The 20,158-nt window shown below is 43.2% G+C and overlaps 1 protein-coding gene across 1 annotated transcript; it reads left to right on the forward strand.

Annotated features, from left to right (window-relative positions):
* Positions 1–3,747: 3,747 nt before the first annotated feature.
* On the forward strand, positions 3,748–18,934 carry gal3st4 (galactose-3-O-sulfotransferase 4). The gene is made up of 4 exons (XM_085451883.1): positions 3,748–4,318; positions 8,487–8,603; positions 13,664–13,964; positions 14,725–18,934. The coding sequence occupies exons 1-4, from the start codon at positions 4,296–4,298 to the stop codon at positions 15,799–15,801; spliced, it is 1,518 nt and encodes a 505-aa protein (XP_085308009.1). The 5' UTR covers positions 3,748–4,295; the 3' UTR covers positions 15,802–18,934.
* Positions 18,935–20,158: the final 1,224 nt, after the last annotated feature.

A 20,158-nucleotide genomic window follows, 5' to 3' on the forward strand; every position in this document is an offset into this window, starting at 1 on the left:
TTAGCAACAGCCTGTTAAATGCACAGCTGCACTCTGAACATTACACAACAGGAATAAAAACAACTTTTAGTTGAGTCCATCCATCCATCCATCTTCATCCGCTTATCCGAGGTCGGGTCGCGGGGGTAGCAGCCTAAGCAAAGAGGTCCAGACCTCCCTCTCCCCAGCCACCTCCTCCAGCTTGTCCGGGGGAATACCAAGGCGTTCCCAGGCCAGCCGAGAGATATAATCTCTCCAGCGTGTCCTGGGTCTGCCCCGGGGCCTCCTCCCGGTGGGACATGCCTGGAACACCTCGCCCAGGAGGCGCCCAGGGGGCATCCTTGCCAGATGCCCGAACCACCTCAGCTGGCTCCTTTCGATGTGGAGCAGCAGCTGCTCTACTCTAAGCCCCTCCCGGATGGCCGAACTTCTCACCCTATCTCTAAGGGAGAGGCCAGCCACCCTTCGGAGGAAGCTCATTTCCGCAGCTTGTATCCGCGATCTCGTTCTTTCGGTCACTACCCACAGCTCGTGGCCATAGGTGAGGGTAGGGACGTAGATCGACCGGTAAATTGAGAGCTTCGCTTTTACACTCAGCTCCCTCTTCACCACAACTGACCGGTGCAGCGTCCGCATTACTGCAGCCGCAGCCCCAATCCGTCTGTCGATCTCCAGCTCCCTTCTCCCATCACTCGCGAACAAGACCCCGAGATACTTGAACTCCTCCACTTGGGGCAGGAACTCATCCCCGACCCGGAGTGGGCACTCCACCCTTTTCCGGCTGAGAACCATGGCCTCAGATTTGGAGGTGCTGATCCTCATTCCCGCTGCGTTACACTCGGCTGCGAACCGCTCCAGTGCGAGCTGGAGGCCCTCACCCGATGAAGCCAACAGAACCACATCATCCGCAAAAATCAGAGATGAGATTCTGAGGCCACCAAAGCGAAAGCCCTCCGCCACTTGGCTGCGCCTAGAAATCCTGTCCATAAAAATTATGAACAGAACCGGAGACAAAGGGCAGCCCTGGCGGAGCCCATCACCCACCGGGAACGAGTCCGACTTATTGCCGGCAATGCGAACCAAGCTCTTGCAACGGTTGTATAGGGATTGAATGGCCCGTAGCAATGGGCCAGACACCCCATACTCGCGCAACACCTCCCACAGGACGCCCCGAGGGACACGGTCGAATGCCTTCTCCAGGTCCACAAAACACATGTAGACTGGTTGGGCAAACTCCCATGCACCCTCAAGTATCCTCGAGAGGACAAAGAGCTGGTCCAGTGTTCCGCGACCAGGACGAAAACCGCATTGTTCCTCCTGTATCCGAGGTTCGACTAGCGGACGAACCCTCCTCTCCAGCACCCTGGCATAGACTTTCCCGGGGAGGCTGAGGAGTGTGATCCCCCTGTAGTTGGAACACACCCTCCGGTCCCCCTTCTTAAAGATGGGGACCACCACCCCGGTCTGCCAGTCCACAGGTACTGCCCCTGATCTCCACGCAACATTGCAGAGACGTGTCAACCAAGACAGCCCTACAACGTCCAGAGCCTTCAGGAACTCGGGGCGGACCTCATCGACACCAGGGGCTCTGCCACCAAGGAGTTGTTTAACTGCCTCAGTGACCTCGCCCCCGGAAATTGGTGGGTCACACCCCTCATCCCCAGACTCTGCTTCCTCCCCGGAAGACGTGTCAGTGGGATTAAGGAGGTCCTCGAAGTATTCCTTCCACCGCCCGACAATTTTCTCAGTCGACGTCAACAGCGCTCCGCCAGCACTATACACAGTGCAGGTAGAGCACCGCTTTCCCCTCCTGAGACGCCTGACGGTTTGCCAGAATCTCTTCGAGGCAGTCCGAAAGTCTTTTTCCATGGCCTCTCCGAACTCCTCCCACACCCGAGTTTTTGCTTCAGCCACTGCCCGAGCCGCATTCCGCTTGGCCTGTCGATACCTGTCGGCTGCCTCCGGAGTCCCACAGGCTAACCAAGCCCGATAGGCCTCCTTCTTCAGCCTGGTGGCTCCCTTCACCTCTGGTGTCCACCATTTGGTTCGGGGATTACCACCACGGCAGGCACCAACCACCTTGCGGCCGCAGCTCAATGCAGCAGCTTCGGCAATGGAGACGCTGAACATGGTCCATTCGGACTCAATGTCCCCAGTCTCCCTCGGAATGTTGTTGAAGCTCTGCCGGAGGTGTGCGTTGAAGATCTCGCGGACTGGGGCCTCTGCTAGACGTTCCCAGCACACCCTCACTACGCGTTTAGGTGCACCAGGTCTGTCCAGCGTCCTCCCCCGCCACCTGATCCAACTCACCACCAGGTGGTGATCAGTTGACAGCTCAGCCCCTCTCTTTACCCGAGTGTCCAGAACATATGGTCGCAGGTCTGGTGATACGATTACAAAATCGATCATCGACCTACGGCCTAGAGCATCCTGGTGCCACGTGCACTTATGGACACTCTTATGTTCGAACAGGGTGTTCGTTATGGCCAAACTGTGATTAGCACAGAAGTCCAATAACAAAGCACCGACTTTTAGTTGAGTCGCGGTCTCCTATTAAGAAGGCAGATTTAGAAGATAAAAATTCTGATATATATTTACTGATAACAGTCTGTCTGAGGTTCTGTACAGTTAGTTTGCATTATTGGTAATGCTCTTTGTCACATTGCAGACTTTATTCAATTCAATCACCAAACCACATAAACAGTTGCTTTAAGGCACATTCGATTGTACAGTTAAGTGCCAGCAGAAACAGGCTTCTACAGAAGAGCAGGCTCTGCCTCCCATTACTACGTCTACCTGGGAACCACAAGTAAGCCAGCAGTCTTAGAGCAAAGTACTCTAAAGAGGAGATACAGTACAATGAGTTCTTGAAGATGAGATGGGTCCTTTTAGGGACATCATAAACTTTTACTTCTTTTGATAAACTTTTGATGGATGGATGTACTGCAGTCACACAAATCCTAACCGTGGAGGAAAGGAGTTCCACTAGATCACAGCAGGTTAATACGAGAAAATAAGATGTATTGTGTGCACACTGCTGAGAAAGAGAATCTGAGTTGTGGTTGTTTTTGTAGTTTTACATGAAAATCCCAGAATTATTGAAGAGCAATACGCGGGGCTCGCCTATAAGCTTGAGTGCAAAGTTTTACTGAGACATGGTTTTGGCACAGCTTTGCAACATCCACATCACCATCTATCTCCTGTCTTTAAGCAACAAACAAACAAAAAGATGTAGCTATCACAACAGCAGCAGGCATAAGACATGATTTTTGGGGCTTTAGATATTATGCAATTTGCAATAAACTGTGTGGCACAGATTTTGTAGTGACTCATTTAAATATTCTCCTCTTTACAAATACATGTCACAAGGCCATGTATTTTTACTCCCCCTTGCGTTAGTAAATCTGGCCTAATTTTTCCGTTTTCGTCAAATTTCCAACCTTTGTAATAAAGGTCCAAATACTGCCGAGATTCGATTAAAGGAGTAGAACGTGCACTTAGTAGTTTAAATATGGCGGATATCCGGCATCACACTGATAACGAGACAAGCGCAGGGTCTTTCGGATTTTCAGAGCATTTTCCTAACTCCTTATCAGTTCTCTTACCACCTTTCCTGGACTTGGATTTGTTTCCCTGGAGGTCAAGGAAAAGCGATGGGAACGAATCTTTCTTTTTCTGCGGATGCCTTTCTAACAGCGTCACCGTGTGACGTCACATATGGCGAACCCCCTTCGCCAAGCTGACATCAATAAATTAAACCGAAGCGGAATAACGCACTTAATAAAAGCACGGTGTGCGACAGCAAGAGCAGCCGGATACAACGCGGAGCCACTTTTACAGGCGACATGTCAAATTCAAACCTGTAGACTGAGTATGTGTATAGTTCATCGGACGGGGTACAGTGAGTTTTATGAACGGACCCAGACCCCCCGACCCACTGCTCGGCACCCACGTCGACTAACGCTAATACCCTTCACGGCTTGTTCACGGTCCAGACACATGAATGCTTTTATTTTGATGTTTCCCGGAAGTACGCCACATCCTCTGTTCTTTTCTTGACTCTACTGTATTCTCATTATCAGCACAATAGGCAGGAAGGTTTACAGCTGGAAGAAAGAAAATTTCGTTTTACGTCCTCGGAACTAGACGGGCTTTCAGCCCAACAGGGACGTATTCCGGCCCGTGTCCCTCCGCGGGGCTGATCCGGGTCCACGGCCCGAGCAGTGGATCTGCCGCAGCTGAAGCCTCCGAGATGCTCCGAGCTCTCTGCAGCTGCACAATAACAGCGTCACCGATACCGGCCTGGGGACACAGCTATGATTTTCAGACGGAGAGCCAGGTAACTTGAAATAGCTAGCAATAGATGTGAGAATGGAACAAGTGGGCACAGAACAAGATGCTGATAGCAAAACCATAACGGGGTTATTAGGATGGAGAGACTGTGGTGTACAATGGGCGGCGCTAGGCTGCGATTTTGCAGACATGGGCGAAGGTGTGGGTGTAGGGATTCTTCACACGCCAAGTCTTAACATGGTCACAAGTTCGGGAACCATATACATATATACAGCCTCTCCCTCCAACTCCGCTTGGGCATTTCAGACTTGTAATATGTGGTGAACAGGGTGGTGGCTGCTGCCCTAATATTAATCTCACATTGGTCTGCAGAAGTGACAATCAGACGGAGAGGCAGTGTGATCAGATCTGATCAAAGTGAACAGTGAAATGCACAAATCTATTTAGAGGAAGTGTGATTTCAGCTGTCATATGACATACCACACTGTAACGTGCCTGACTGCAATGTTATGAATCCGTCTGGGTTTAAATGTCAAATAATCATAGAGAACTAGTCCATCACATATTAGGAGAGTGTCAGAAGATTATTCTAGTCATCAACGTCTCCAAGTCCACTGAAGAAGTTTTTCCCCAAACTTTTCCAGTGTCCCATTAGCCAGTAACGTAACTGGGTCGATTGAAATAGTAATATACATCAGTATAAGACATTTTTAACTGTAGAGGTTTTTTTAAATTAATTTTTTAGGGTTAAATAAAAAAAATAAAGTTAATAAAGATGTTTTTACAAAATTGTAATAGAAGCATAAATTCTATGCACGTATTAACAGTACAAAGCTAATGTGGCAAAGTCGACAAAGTTGCCTTTATCCTCTGAAAACAATATTGCTGTAATAGTGCGAATGGTCTCTTTCTTTTTCTGTTCGCCCAGCTGGATGGAACGAGGCATCACTGTTAAGTTGGATAGATATGAATATGAGCCTGGTTCTGCCGGAGGTTTCTTCCTGTTAAAGGGAGTTTTTCCTTCCCACTGTCGCCAGCACAGTGCTTGCTCATAGGTATCATATGATTGTTTTAGTAGTGTCTACCTTACAATATAAAGCGCCTTGAGGGGACAGTTGTTGTGATTTGGTGCTATAAAAATAAAATTGAATTGATGTGAATCATATGTTATGGTCTTTACACTGAGCCCCTCTCAGCTTTAAAGACCCGGGGGAGGCTTTGATAAGTGTATCAGCTCTTTATCAGTATGATAAAAACCAAAAGTGAGGAAATACGCTTCCTTTCAACAGAGTTGCAAGGTTGTTTTGGCAATATGTAGCAGCTTATTACCAATAAGCATTTTACTAAAATGCATTAGGTTAAATTAGGTTTAATATACGTGCAATTGTATGACATAACAGCCACTTCCTGTGAGTGTTCCTTTGTTATCAAACACAAAAAGACCATGCCAGTTGTGTTCACGCTCTGATGACACCTGTGTGTGATTCCAAACCAATGAACACACATCTATCACAAATCCTGTTACATTGATCTGTTCCAGTGTGATTGTGTGACAGCAATCAATGTCACTGAAAAACAGACTGTCTGAAAGTACTATTTCATTTGACAGCTCACTACAGGCTCTTTTACATAGAACTTGTTACATATGCATGAATATGTTAAAAAAAAGACTTTTATTGATGTATATTTTTATCCCTTTTCTAGTGGTGTTGGGTTTTTATTTAAATGCTTGATAATGGAAAGTATTGTCACACTTACTGTTTAAGATGGGCAAACCCTTTTAATAATTAGTAGTGCCAACTATGGAAACACCATAGACATCAATAGACATTAGGGCTGCCACGATTAGTCGACCAGTCACGATTACGTCGACTATCAAAATCGTCGACGACTGATTTAATAGTCGACGCGTCATTTGAAGCTTTGTAAGATCCCAAAAGACGCAGGAATAAGTAGCAGGATTTAAGAGTGTAATAACGGACTGAAACAGAAGATGGCAGCACTGCATGTTCAAGGATGCCAGCTGCCGTTAAACCCCGAAGAAGAAGAAGAAGCTGTGTCCAGTATCGTAGCTGTGTACAAATTCAGGGGCTGCATCCTTCGCAGGCCACATTTGTTGGCCGATTACGTTACAGTGACGTGACAAATGTCTAAATTCGAAGACTCAGAAAAATGTGTCCTCCTTCTCCCCAGATTTGAAGGATGGGTGTATCCTTCGTGGACCAACCTTTCCCAGAATTCATAGCACAACTCAGCCAATTCCAGTTTCCAACAATGGCAGCAGCTACTTAGTTTTAATATTACTCTTATTATTTCTGGGTCACAAAATAAACCTTTAACACATTTTCAGGCGATACTGTAGCTGTGTAAACTTCAAATATCTGCTCGGTTTATCAAGACACCACATATTTGCAAAAGCGCTCCGACGTTTTCGGAGACGTTTGGCTGAGGTTAAAGTTACAGTTACAGACATTAATACATACATGTTTACAATGAACAGATACACATTTGAACACATTTTTAAAAATCTTTATTACATATACACCCCATTATTTTAGGTTTCACAATTACCTCATAATTTGTTCTAACATTACTACACAAATATGTATCATAGAATAGAGTGTTGTAAGAGAATGCCACACCCATACATATAAACCCACAGGAAAAATCAAGACACTGGTATCAGAGGCAGACTGGTACACGGATACTAACTAAAACACAGCATAAACAGGGAGGACCCCCCCGTCCCCCCTTAGGAATTTTTGGGGAATGAATTCATTGGAGATGGTGCAGCACGGTACAAAAATTTCAAGGTGTCAAGAGTTTCACTCTCCAGTGGACTGACTCGAGAAGAGAGGCGGTTGCCATGGTAAAGTAGAGAGGAGTCGTCTTTCTTCTCATTACAGAGACAAGCCCCCTGCACAAAGTGTAAGGGGAAACATGAGCCAGACACCAGAACAAAGACCAGTAGGGAGGCCAGGTTTAAACTGTGACCCCTCCCCAACTTTTTCAAACCAATCACATTCATGCCTTGTTTGTGCCACATTATAAAAAACTCTGTTCAATGGCGAGTGGTAGCCTTTCCTAGCCAAGGAAAAGTCCATGGTGCTATGTAAAATTAACTTGAACCTTTAACTGATTAGTATTTAAATTTTGGTTAAAAGTATGCTTTGAGTTTATTCATCTTCTGTTATAAGAATGAACCGGACATCAGTATCTAAGGAATCTAAGGAATACAAGATCTATTTTCAGACTGGTTTCCTTCCCGAAGATACTTCAGTCATTTTTGTTTTATGACTCATCCAGCTGTCCCCGTCTCTTCATGCCTTTTCTCCTCTTCAAACCCTATCCTGTCACTTTAATGACATTATCTTACTGTGTTTGATTCTTCCATCCATCCATCCATCCATCCATCCATCCATCCATCCATCCATCCATCCATCCAATTGTCCGACTACCATCCATCCATCCATCCATCCATCCATCCATCCATCCATCCATCCAATCGTCTGACTACCATCCATCCATCCATCCATCCATCCATCCATCCATCCATCCATCCATCCAATCGTCCGACTACCATCCATCCATCCAATCGTCCGACTACCATCCATCCATCCATCCATCCATCCATCCATCCATCTATCCATCCATCCATCCAATCGTCTGACTACCATCCATCCATCCATCCATCCATCCATCCATCCATCCATCCATCCATCCAATCGTCCGACTACCATCCATCCATCCAATCGTCCGACTACCATCCATCCATCCATCCATCCATCCATCCATCCATCCATCCATCCATCCATCCATCCATCCAATCGTCTGACTACCATCCATCCATCCATCCATCCATCCATCCATCCATCCATCCATCCATCCAATCGTCCGACTACCATCCATCCATCCAATCGTCCGACTACCATCCATCCATCCATCCATCCATCCATCCATCCATCCATCCATCTATCCATCTATCCAATCGTCCGACTACCATCCATCCATCCATCCATCCATCCATCCATCCATCCATCCATCCATCCATCCATCCAATCGTCCGACTACCATCCATCCATCCATCCATCCGTATTACTCTCTTTCCACACACTTTTCCCCTTCTTTTTCTGTATCTTCCTCTTCCACTGACTGCTTTGGGCTCACAACTATGTGCATCATTCCATTCATCCATCCTTCTCTCCTCCTCACAGGATGTTGCGATCGCTGGTTTGTGGTCGGCTGGGTCCAGTTTGGATGTGGAAAGCGCTGCTATTCTTTGTGGCCATTGCTTTTGCCACCCAGCTGCTGGGAATCATCTTCAACAAGAGGTATGGTTTTGCTTTTTCAATTTGAACTGCATTGGATTTTTACATTTTTGCGTCAGATTTAGTTTTCTTTCTCTCTATTATGAGGAAATTATGTTGGCAGTTCATGGACAACTGTGGGCTGCCCGTGTTCCTATAGAGTGGGTTTTTGTCACATGGTAACAGTGTCACAAATATGTGGTAGAGCTGGTACAACCATTGGATGTCCTTTTTTCGTCCATCTGTGAAGAAAAGTGAAGTTGTACAGACCGAAAGTGAAACAGAGATCACTGGTTTGTGGTCATAAACAGCTCTCTCTACGTTTCATACTAACTCAGCATAAACGAGTGTGTAATGTCTTTGTACTTGTCTCATTCCTGGTCAACTATTATCGCGCTAGTACCTGTTGACTTGTCAACCAGTTGGCATTAACTAACATACAGCATCATCCATGTCGAGCAACATGCAGTTGGTATTGTGGAGGACTACAGCATGGGAGTACATTTGCAGTGGTTGAAAACCCCCTCTCTGTAAGCTCTACATAGGCAAATTTATGCTCAACAGTATTGCATATAGCAATATATATACTATAATACAGTAATAGTAAAATAAAAGCCAAACCGCTAGATGCTGCTCTGGGTTCATTACATGCAAAGCGAAATATTTCAAGCCTTTATTTGTTATAATTTTGATGATTATGGCTTACAGCTTATGAAAACTTCAAATTCAAAAGCTCAGCAAATTTGAATATTTTGAAAAAGTTCAATATCGTAGGTTCAAAGTGTCACGCTCTCATCAGCTAATTAATCCAAAACACCTGCAAAGAGCCTTTAAATGGTCTCTCAGTCTGGTTCATGGGGAAGACTACTGACCTGACAGTTGTGCAGAAAACCATCACTACAGCCTCCATAAAGAGGGAACACCTCAAAAGGTAATTGCAAAAGAGGTTGGATGTTCTCAAAGTGCTGCATCAAAGCACATTAATAGAAAGTTCTGTGGAAGAAAACGGTGCACAAGCAGCAGGGATGACCTCAGCCTGGACAGGATTGTTAGGAAAAGGCCGTTCAACAGTGTGAGAGACCTTCACAAGGAGTGACTGAGGCTGGAGTTAGTGCAACACACAGACGGATCCTGGAGTTGAGCTTCAAATGCTCTATTCCTCATGTCAAGCTGATCCTGAACAACAAACAGAATCACCTGGCTAAAGAATAAAAGAACTGCTCTGTTAATCTGTGGCACAAAGTCCAGTTTCTGGTGGGAGCAAATTTTGCATCTCATTTGGAAACCAAGGTCCTAAAGTCTGGAGGAAGAATGGCGAGCAGTGTTGGTCAAGTTATTTGAAAAAGTAATTAGTTACTAATTACTGATTACTTTTCCAAGAAAGCAATCCTGTTACTTTACTGATTACTTATTTTCAAAAGTAATTAGTTACTTAGTTACATTTTAAAACCATGATAAACAACCTGAATATGTAATAGAGCAACAGACCTTTCAGCCCAGTTCTACTTTTTCTGCATAATCCATCATATAAAATGTAATCAAATGAAAAACTTGTTTTGTTAGTTTTAATCTTTTAACTTCATGCATGAAGCAAAAATTAAATAATATGCGACATTCTCTGACTGGAAGAATGTTTAACATTTAAATCTATTTTCTGCATATTCCAGCACATAAAATAAAATAATGTTTTGTGTTTTCACTCTTTCAAATAGATGCGAGTAAAACACAGCAGAAAATAAATAAAATCAAAGACTCAGCAGCTCTTAAATCTATTGTCACCTGTTTAGCAGGAGTGGGACAGGTGGAGGTTTGCCCACAGTGGTCCTGTCAGTGGGAGGATCCGGGGGTTTCTCTGTGAACGTCACATTCCCGTGGCAGCGTGCTCGCTGCTCGCTCAGAGTTGAAGTTTAATGTTTCGGTGTAGAAAGAAGTTTTCTTTCCGCGCAGAGTGTGCAGCAAACGCTGATGTTTTTGTCACTTTTTACAGAATCAAACTCAAAGTAATGTGATTACTTTCACGCTTTAAACGCTGCATGGTCGTCCATTATTGATCTGCAAACATCTGTTGCTGCCACGGACGTCGCACGGGCTTACGTCATTGTCATGAGACACTCTCAGAAACAAAGTCATGACGGTTTAGTAAAACCTTGTTCAATGACCATGGGATAATTGTGCTTGATTGGCCAGCAAACTCACGTGACCTGAACGGGCTTTGCCAAGAGAAAGATGAGACACATGAGACCAAACAATGCAGAAGAGCCGAAGGCTGCTATTGAAGCATCCTGGTCTTCTATAACACGTCACTGCTGACGTGCCACGCCGCACTGAGGCAGTAATTCATGCAAAAGGGGCCCGAGACAAGTACTGAGTACATATGTATGATTATACTATCCAGGGTTTTCATAAGTGTAAGCCATGATCATCATAATTATAACAAGTAAAGTCTTGAAATATCTCGCTGTGCATGTAATGAGTCTACATTAGTTTCACCTTTTAAGTAGAATTACTGAAAATTTTTTTGCACTATATTCTAATATTTCGAGTTTCACATGTACATGGTGAGACCCAGGGGAAAAAAATATTTTGATTTTGATTTTTTTCAGATAAATCAAGTGTTGGGATGGTAAAATAAATACATTACAAAAACAAATTTTTTTTTAACTAATTTTATTTAAATTTTACAACATGTGCACTACAGTGCACAAGGGGAGTTCATTGATCACGAATGTGAAACTAACAACATTCAAGAGCTATTTAAGAAAATTAAATGCTCCACTGAAATTTTTGTAAGCAGGATATTAAAACTTATTTATATAACAATATAATAATAAAAATGTAGATCAGGGATCAACTTAGAAGTCACTGACACTTCACTAGCTGTAAGCCATTGGTTCAGGAACAAGTGATTGCACTGGGCTTTCTATTTCACAAAAATCAATTCATTTATGATATCTGAGGAAGTACTGTGATTTTTTTATTTGGAGACACAAAGCAACATTTGGCACTTCCCACATCTCACATATGTTTTACTGTTGCACCCAACCATTCTACAACTGAAATGCTTTGGACTGTTAACCATCTCAGGCAAGTGGAGGGAACCATATTTTGCTACACTCTCATCTGATTGGGGCCTCCTTTTCTTGATTTTTGGAGAGAACTCTTCATTACTGGTATTATTCAGGTCTTGTTCACATGTTTGTCCCTGGTTTCTCAGCCAAGAGGAGCTTGAACTCCAGATACTGGGAGTTCTTTTTGCACATTGAGATCATTGACAACTTTCAGCAAAGACGTGATCGTGTAGAAACAATCAGGTGTCATGGATTCAGCTATAAATGCGACTCTTATTTTTTACTATACTGGAAATCATTCCTGCATTTTACCCATATTTTATTTTTAACTCAAAGCAAAAATTCCAGATTCTCCTACATGTTGGTTTTGGACCAGATAGGACGACAGATTTCAGGTGGCCCTGTGTTTTTCTCTATCACATCTGCCACTGCATCTCGATAATCTTTGTGTGGCTCCTCCTGGGTTCTCACCCTCTCCTATCTGGCTCACATGACTCTCATCTTCTGAAGAATCTATGTTTGAATCTCGCTCAATTATTCTGTTGAGAATTCTCTCTGCCTTTGTCAAAGAGTTGTCTACTAGGAAAAAGTGAAATAAATATAAGTACAAAGTCCCGACGTGCACTAGAGTACACATTAATAGATTAGTCATGTTCTCTGTGAAACTCAATAAGCTTAATTCTTAAAAACCCCTCAAATTATTTACTAGATGTTTATTTTTGAAAATTAAAAAACATTTTAAATGTAAATATCAAGTTTACCTTTCTTTCTTCCATAAAATATGCTGGTAGGCATGCCAACCATTTTGAAAAGGTGGGTAAAAGACAATTGGCAAGGCCACACCCCCACACATGTGATATCATTTTAAAGGTACTGTTGTCCTCTCTAAGAAACATCAGGACTTAGAAGAGTGGCAAGTAGACTATAAGAGCTACAAGCAAAAACTAAATGTGTACTACAGTGCACAAAAATGAATTACTGGGTCTCAGGAGGATAACAAGCCTCCACACTGCGCCCCCTGGTGGATACACAAGATATTACCACCGGTTTTCCTAAATGCTGCTTTTGGGACGTTACCACCCATGGTTGCATCTTCCAGGTGAGGATATCATTACAGCCACCCATCAGCTGGCAATTGGTCAGAAATCCGTCACGCGCCCACCCACGGTCCTGTCAGGGATGAGACAGCCGTTTTTAAAGTGGCTGTATCTGTAAGCCTAGTCTTCAAAGTAGAGATACTGTCTGTCTCCTGAACCCTGGTTCCACAGAACAGGGCCCTGAATGTTGTGAAATACTGTTGTCCTTGCTGTCCCACTATTACCCAACCATTAAGCCACAGCTGCAGGACAAATGCTACCCAATCACATGCTTCTCATTCAGTTTGCTATTAATGATGAAGAAATGATTGCTGCTGCTTTCTTGGAGTATTTGTGCCTGTGTGAAATGAAATCCCCGTGCTACCACAGTATAGCTTTGAACATTTTGGCTGTGATGTGTCTGTGTTTATGTAACATCTGCTTAGAAGGAAACCATCCAGACAGGAATAAAACTCAGTTATAAAATCAGTTCACAGCAACTAATAAATTCAAAGCTCATACGTTTATACTTCTTTAAGACATTTTAACTTTGCATGAAGTAAGGAGTTAGGTTCAAAGTGTACTCAGCAACTGAACTGTTTCTGTTTGTTGTCCTTTCTTGAATCACCTTGTTGTTGAATTGTGCTATACAAATAAACTTGCCTTGCCTTTCTTTTACATTTCCTGTGAACAGCCACATCAGTTCTATCGGTTGAGACAGTGTGATGCTGCTAAGCTGTTTGGTTTAAACATGATTTCTGATGTGGGGTGAAAACCTACTGATTTTGTAGTACAAGTAAGACCAAGAATTGATTTGCATTGATTGTAGAAATGTCAATACTATCATATGGTGAGTAGATTTGAGTTGTGGTAAAATCCCAGAGATGTCCTGAACAATAATTATTTACAGTTTGCTCCTCTCTTCCCACTCGTCCAACAGCAGTGCCCAACCAGCTGCTCACTCCATCTTTTCATCCCCTGATGCCCAGGGGCCGTCTCTGGGCTCCTGTCAGCCCCACACTCACATCATGTTCCTCAAGACACACAAGACAGCAAGCAGCACAGTGCTCAACATGCTGTACCGCTTTGGAGAGGAACGCAACCTTCGCTTTGCCCTTCCACTGGGCTACCAGCTGGGGTACCCACTACCCTTCAATGCTCACAGAGTCAAAGGTTATCGAGGTCCCCGAGCCACGGAGTTTCACATCATGGGCAATCACATGAGGTTTAATAAGCCAGAGGTAAGTCGTTCACACGAAGAGAATGGTGGGTAAAATAGAAGGCTGACAGTAATGACTGAAAATGGTTTGATAATCATACAGCCATCTGTATAATCCTCCACTGTTCAAATTTCCAACATGGCTGGACATCTTAAAGAGACTCATTTTATAGTTTATATATAGAAAATGAAAGTGTACAAACTCATATACAGATGTGACATCAGTAGCCTCAGCCATATAATAAAAATTGGCAGAAGATAATCAACAACAACTAATGAACAAAATACACAAAAATAATACACAGAGGTCGTTTTGTGGGCTAAAGTGATGTTCATTTAGAAATTTGCTCAAATTGGACTAAAAACACTACAGACACTAAACTCCATGCTTAGTCTGACTTAACCTAACCGCCTGTATGACTGTAGGAGGACTGCCAGCCCATCCAAACCTTCAGACTCTTAGGAAACTGAACCCTTCAACCAGCACTAGAAGGTCCCAGTGGGATTGGTTAGCCTAACTCTGCCGGGCTGTGCATTAGCACTATTTGTCATTCTGGCTAATCACCAGACTGCTAGTGTAAATACCTGTAAATACCCGTGTCAGCAAGCCAAACCCTCTGTCCAGATTGAGCATGCTCAGCGGTAGAATGACATCAGAGGAGCTTCTGTTGGTTTCATAATTAAAACAATGGATAGTTGAACCGTTGCTGATGTCAGAGACAATACGTGATGCTACTGCAGTAGTATCGTTATTTGTAACTGTTTCAATTTTTGTCTTCCAGGTGGAGAAAGTGATGCCTGCAGACACATTCTACTTTTCTATCATCAGGGATCCTGTCGCGCTGGCGGAGTCCTCTTTTGCTTATTACAAAGAAGTAGCTCCTGCCTTTCGGAAGGCAAAAGGGCTGGGCGACTTTGTCGACGACCCAAATAAATACTATGACCCTCGTCTTCGCAACAACCACTATGCCCGCAACCTGCTGTGGTTTGATTTTGGCATGGACAATAATGCTAATTTCTCAGTGGAATTAGCTCAGCATGGTGAGGCCATGATCCGCCAGACATTCAGACTGATTCTTGTGTCCGAGTACTTTGACCAGTCTATGATCCTGCTGAGACATGCCCTCTGCTGGCCACTGGATGCTGTAGTCTCATTTAGCCTTAACGCTCGGCAGCAAAAGCCCAGCAGCAACAGCGTAATGAGCGGAAGCTGGGTCGGCAAAGCTGCCGTAGCAGCTGGCGTCGGTGCTAGAGCTGGACGCTCACAAGGCAAGATGTTGCCCAATCTGTCGCTAACGGATCATCAGCGGGAGAAGCTACGCCAGTGGAACGCCTTAGATTGGTACCTATACAAAGCCTTCAACCGCACGTTCTGGGAGGATATCGACAAGTTTGGTCGTGCCCAGATGGAGCAAGAAGTAGCTCTTCTCAGGATGCGGCGGGAAATCCTGGGCCGGGTTTGTCTGAAGGATGGTGGAAAGCCCGTAGAAGCGTACCGGATACGAGACAAAAATATCCGACCCTTTCAGAGCGGAGTAGTAAAGATTCTTGGATACGAGCTCCAGCCGGGTCTCGACAATGCTACCAGGACGGCCTGTCTGAGGATGATTAGGCCCGAGATCCAATACAAAGATTTGCTGGATAGTAAACAGTTCCCACGGGCTGTCCAACCCCAGCTGGGACAGCAGGGACAGCTAGCAGCTGGTGGTGCTTTTGTAAGACATGATTCATCTAGGACAGGAGAGAAAATGATGATGGGAGAAGCTGAGATGGAAAGAGAAAGAGACTGGGATGGAAGCCGTATAATGAAGAGTAACCAGACTTTAAAAGGAGTGCGAGAAAAAGAAAGATTGAGATAGTTTAAGGTGAGTTACATGTTACCTTTGATTTGTGAGGGGAAACGGACCAGAGACGCCTGAGCCAAATTTAGTTTACATGTGAGAAAGAAACAAGCTTCTCTGCAGCACTTCCAGTTTTCTTTCTTTTCCTGAACACAATCTCTGGTTTGGTATGTTTTCATCTTTGGCAATTACTCCCAGTGACAGTCTATTTTATCATTGGAACTGCATTTTCTTATTGTGTTGATGCTTAAATTAAATGAAAGTTACAAGCTGTCCCAAGGTTACAGAGGAGGGGTACACCGCTCGGGTCTTGTGGCTGATCCGACACAGGCGGGAGTTTGTGAAAATAAAAACATGAAGACAGTCTCGCTGGACAGAGCACTGCAGAAAACCAAGACATTTTAGGTTTGTTGTTGCATTAACAGCTGTTATTGATTTCATCAGACAAATGATCGCTTCCTTGCTCAAATCTTTTTTTGTATTTTAACATACAGACTGTTTTTTACATAAGCTTGCCTTTAAACGCGGCTCAGAGACAGCAAATCTCATCTATAAGAGAAGTCCGCAGATAGCAGCTGTGGTGGTGCAGGTACATCTTCCAGATGAATTTTTAAAAATTCACTTTTAGGCAGGATTTTAAATGTTTTGATTTACATCAGGTTTGTGTAATGATTTTTTTCCCAGTGAAATTAAGGTAGTGCTTCAAAATAAGTGCCTGTGGGCGTGTCTCCTGAAACACCACAGGCTTGTTTGTGCTGTTGAGTGGTGAGTCTGGACTCTAAAAGCTATTTCTGGATTATGAGTTTCAGTTTTCTGCCACAGTTTGTTTACATTTAGGAAAATACATCTTTTAGCTTTAGACTAAGATTGCTATATTGTTTCAGATCCACACTTTCAGCAACATTAACCACGTCTGCACCTGTCGGGCAGAAAGCTTATGGCTCGCTGTTGTTTCCAGTGACTCCCAGCAGTCCCAGTTTCATTTTGTCATTGAGCTGCTCTTCCATAGTGAGGTCCAAAGCTACATTGGGCAAGTGCAGGGCCAGCATGCTTACCTTTCCCTCCTTTCTGAGGACGTGCCTGTGGAAGGAAAGTAGAGTCACAGACCATATTAGGAGTTTTAGCAGGTAAAGTGCTAAAGCTAGACGACTGTTTCAGTTGTGTTCTTCACCAACTGCTGTCCGTACAGTCTAACACAGACTGAAAACAACGTTTCTTTGATTGCATAAGAAGTGTCACAGAGTGGGTTCACTGACAGTGTTGGCCCTGCCTTAGTGAGGGTCATCCCTGCATGCGAGGTAGCACAGGTGACAGACAGCGTCAGACGTGACTGCATGCATATACAGGAAATATGCATGCGCCACTTTGTTTTTAAATGAACCTCCTTACAACAGGTTGTTTCCTAGATCGTACATGTTCGTTCATTGTTGAAAGTATTGAATTTATTGCCCAGTGTCAAACATTCGATCGTCTTGTTCTCCGTCCAGAGTCGGCCACCCTACACAGCGCACATCTGGTCACCTCAGCAGTGGCCCGTAAGGGAGATTCAGGCATACTGTGTTTGAGTGGCTACCTCCTCTGATGAAAGGATATTATTCATCTCTTACAGTCAGTGTGTTTAAAGAGAGTCAATACTGAACAACGTCTTAAAATCAAAGGGACATAAGGTGTTTATTTCCCTTCACTCAGGAAACCAGTGATTTATTTTAGTTTACTCTAAAACTCTGACTTTCTCTTCATTCATAAATAAGCCATCATTAACAGTGAAACTCTTGCTTCAGGAGTGTCATAGTCCTGTCTGGGGTCTCAACAACATTGTTTCAGTCGCGCTAATTAAAATGTGCTCGATGTCACATCCAGAAAGGTCTCTGGAGGTCAAGCCTACGCAGACGTTTGGAATGACAGAAGCTGCTTCTATGTCACAGCAGCGTAACTGAAGTAAATGGTTTCCTTTCCCGTGGTTTTCCTGGTTTCCAAGTCACGTCGTGTTGACTTCACTGAAAGAGACCTTTCTGTCTTTTGCACCTGCCAGCTTTCGTTTAGATTTCGAAGAATATCGCTTCCTATTCTGCTTGTTCGTGTTTTACACCAGTAACAGCTGAACATTCAAAAAATTACACAATATGGATTTTTTTTATCATAGAGTGCTACTACATGCTGTAACATAAGTGTCCCTTATATTTTGGTTATTAGATAACTGTGACTATTATATCCAGGTACATTTTGTCACTCTCTGAAGGTTAGTGGTGATAAGTCATATTTACACACAGCATACATGTCGGTACTCAATCGCTGACGAATGCCAATCAATTCTTGCCAACATGGACGACAAACAGTTAATACGCTGAAAACTCCATCATAATGTTTTTGTGCTTTTCGAGCGCCCTTCTATAGGATACCACAGTCGTGTCATGTAATCAGCACAGTGCAATAAAGAAATAAAAAGACTTTATTAATGCTGAGGAAATTTCTTTATTACACACTTAATTCCAATATAAATATGGAAGATGGCAAACAAGTTGAAAAATGTAAACAAGTAAAAATAAAATGAGGTGAAACATTTTCACATAAATAAATAACAAAGTTAAACCTGTTTCTTAAATTCAGGACAGTAACTGTGTTGTCACCTCTGTCTGCTCATACTTTTTATTGGTGTTTAAACACGTGTGTGTGTGTTTTCTTCCTTTTAATTGCACTCCATTAAAAACAGCTTCTGGTACTAGAAGGTACCAGAAAGTCAAACTTTGCTTCCCGATCTAGGATAAAGCTTTATTTGAATTTTCGCAAATACTGTAATGTGACTCATTTTGTAGCTCGTTTTCAGTATTAAAGTTCCATGTTGTACATAGTGGACAAGAGCGGTACAGGTCAGAGTAAGAAGCAGTGGTAGGTGGTGTGATTTACCTTCTGTCATGCCCACTTCGCCAACGATCTCTATTCAGCCACTCCCACAGCCCTGACAGGACATTTCACAGAGAACTCCTCATGTTGCTCCAGATGTTACTGAGCAGGCCGAGCAGCTGCAGTATATGTGGCTATGATCTTACTTGAAACTGTATTCTGTCGGAAATTTGTAGTAGATCACGCTCTTTGTGTGCATCTGTTGTGTTTGTTTTCTTGTACTAAATAATTAAAAAAATCTTTAACTCTCCTACGTCTTTTTGCCTCCTTGTTTGTAACATTTGACAGCAGCTGTGTGATACGGTGGTTGTTCTGTGCTGCATTAAAATGTCCTGAGTAAAAAGATCAAAGAACTTTATGTGTAAATTGTTACATTTATAATCATGAAACAGAAAATGCAGTGAGTGCAAAGCAAACTGTAAGTTTACAGCTGCCGTTGCATCTGTGCAAATATCAGCCTCCATATTTGTGACTATTTTCACAATTGTTTCATCTTTAAATTTAAGAATTAAAACTTGTTATTCAAGCTTGTGTACATCGTTAGATCATATTCAAGTTGAACATATTGAACATCTTCATAGACTCCACATTTTATTCAATGAAAAATGTCTTTAAAAATCTTTTTACTGAGCTCACAGACCTACACAATCATTTCCCGTAGACTTCTATGCAGTGTTCATGCAACCCGAGGATGCCCTGCCAGCATTAGAAACACTGCAGGTTTAAATGACGTAGAATTAGTAGATACGTGAAACCATGTCATTTTATAACTATTCTGTGAAACAACCATATTTGATCGACAGGTTGGACTGCTCAGTTATCAGCTAAAGCTAGTGAGTTTAGTTAGCAGGCTGCTTTGTACATTATAGTTAGCACTCAGAAATATACTGAGGTATAAACTGTCTCGAATCAGATCATACAGCAGGCCAAGGAGTTCATAACACTCCTCCCGAGACATGTTTTGATATTTAGATTCTTTTAGATAATTTAATTTAATTTCACAGAAACATTTTTTTTGTAATATTCTGTTCCTTGAAGTGGACATCAGCTTGTTTGATCACAGAATGTGAAGCTGAGTGAAGCTGAAAAATATTTTATTCAGAACTGTGGAAGTTGTCAGAGATGCAGGACAGACAGGGCAAACAAAAAGATTAAAGGACGTGCCAGCGTTTGAGGAGCCTGAGAACGGGCAAAATGATGACACCCACAGTCTATTATGGACAAGATGTATAAGCTCTGAAGTTATGAGGTTTGGTTTCTCAGACAGGAAATCGCCTGTGAAGGGAAACATCTTTCCTTGGCAGCCTTGTTGAGGACATTTGTTCTCATTTGTTGCCTTAATGGACTTGCTAATATTTATTTCAAAGTGTTGCCTATTTTCTGTTTGATGTAGTCAGAGAATCACGTGGTTGTGGGCCACGTTGTTTGATACTGTTGTGCCTAAAAACTTCACAGCCCTACATTTAACAGTTCT

Source organism: Copadichromis virginalis, linkage group LG3 (genome assembly GCF_057382275.1).
Source record: "Copadichromis virginalis isolate Kocher_CV1m ecotype Utaka linkage group LG3, C_Virginalis_male_GT1.1, whole genome shotgun sequence".
In the NCBI taxonomy this organism is placed as follows: Eukaryota; Metazoa; Chordata; class Actinopteri; order Cichliformes; family Cichlidae; genus Copadichromis; species Copadichromis virginalis.

Bases quoted from the DNA above. Each gene is read 5' to 3' on its own strand.
- gal3st4 (XM_085451883.1), top strand. From the start codon at position 4,296: ATGATTTTCAGACGGAGAGCCAG. The intron at 4,319-8,486 runs GTAACTTGAAAT...TCCTCCTCACAG, and splicing joins ATTTTCAGACGGAGAGCCAG to GATGTTGCGATCGCTGGTTT. The intron at 8,604-13,663 runs GTATGGTTTTGC...CTCGTCCAACAG, and splicing joins GGAATCATCTTCAACAAGAG to CAGTGCCCAACCAGCTGCTC.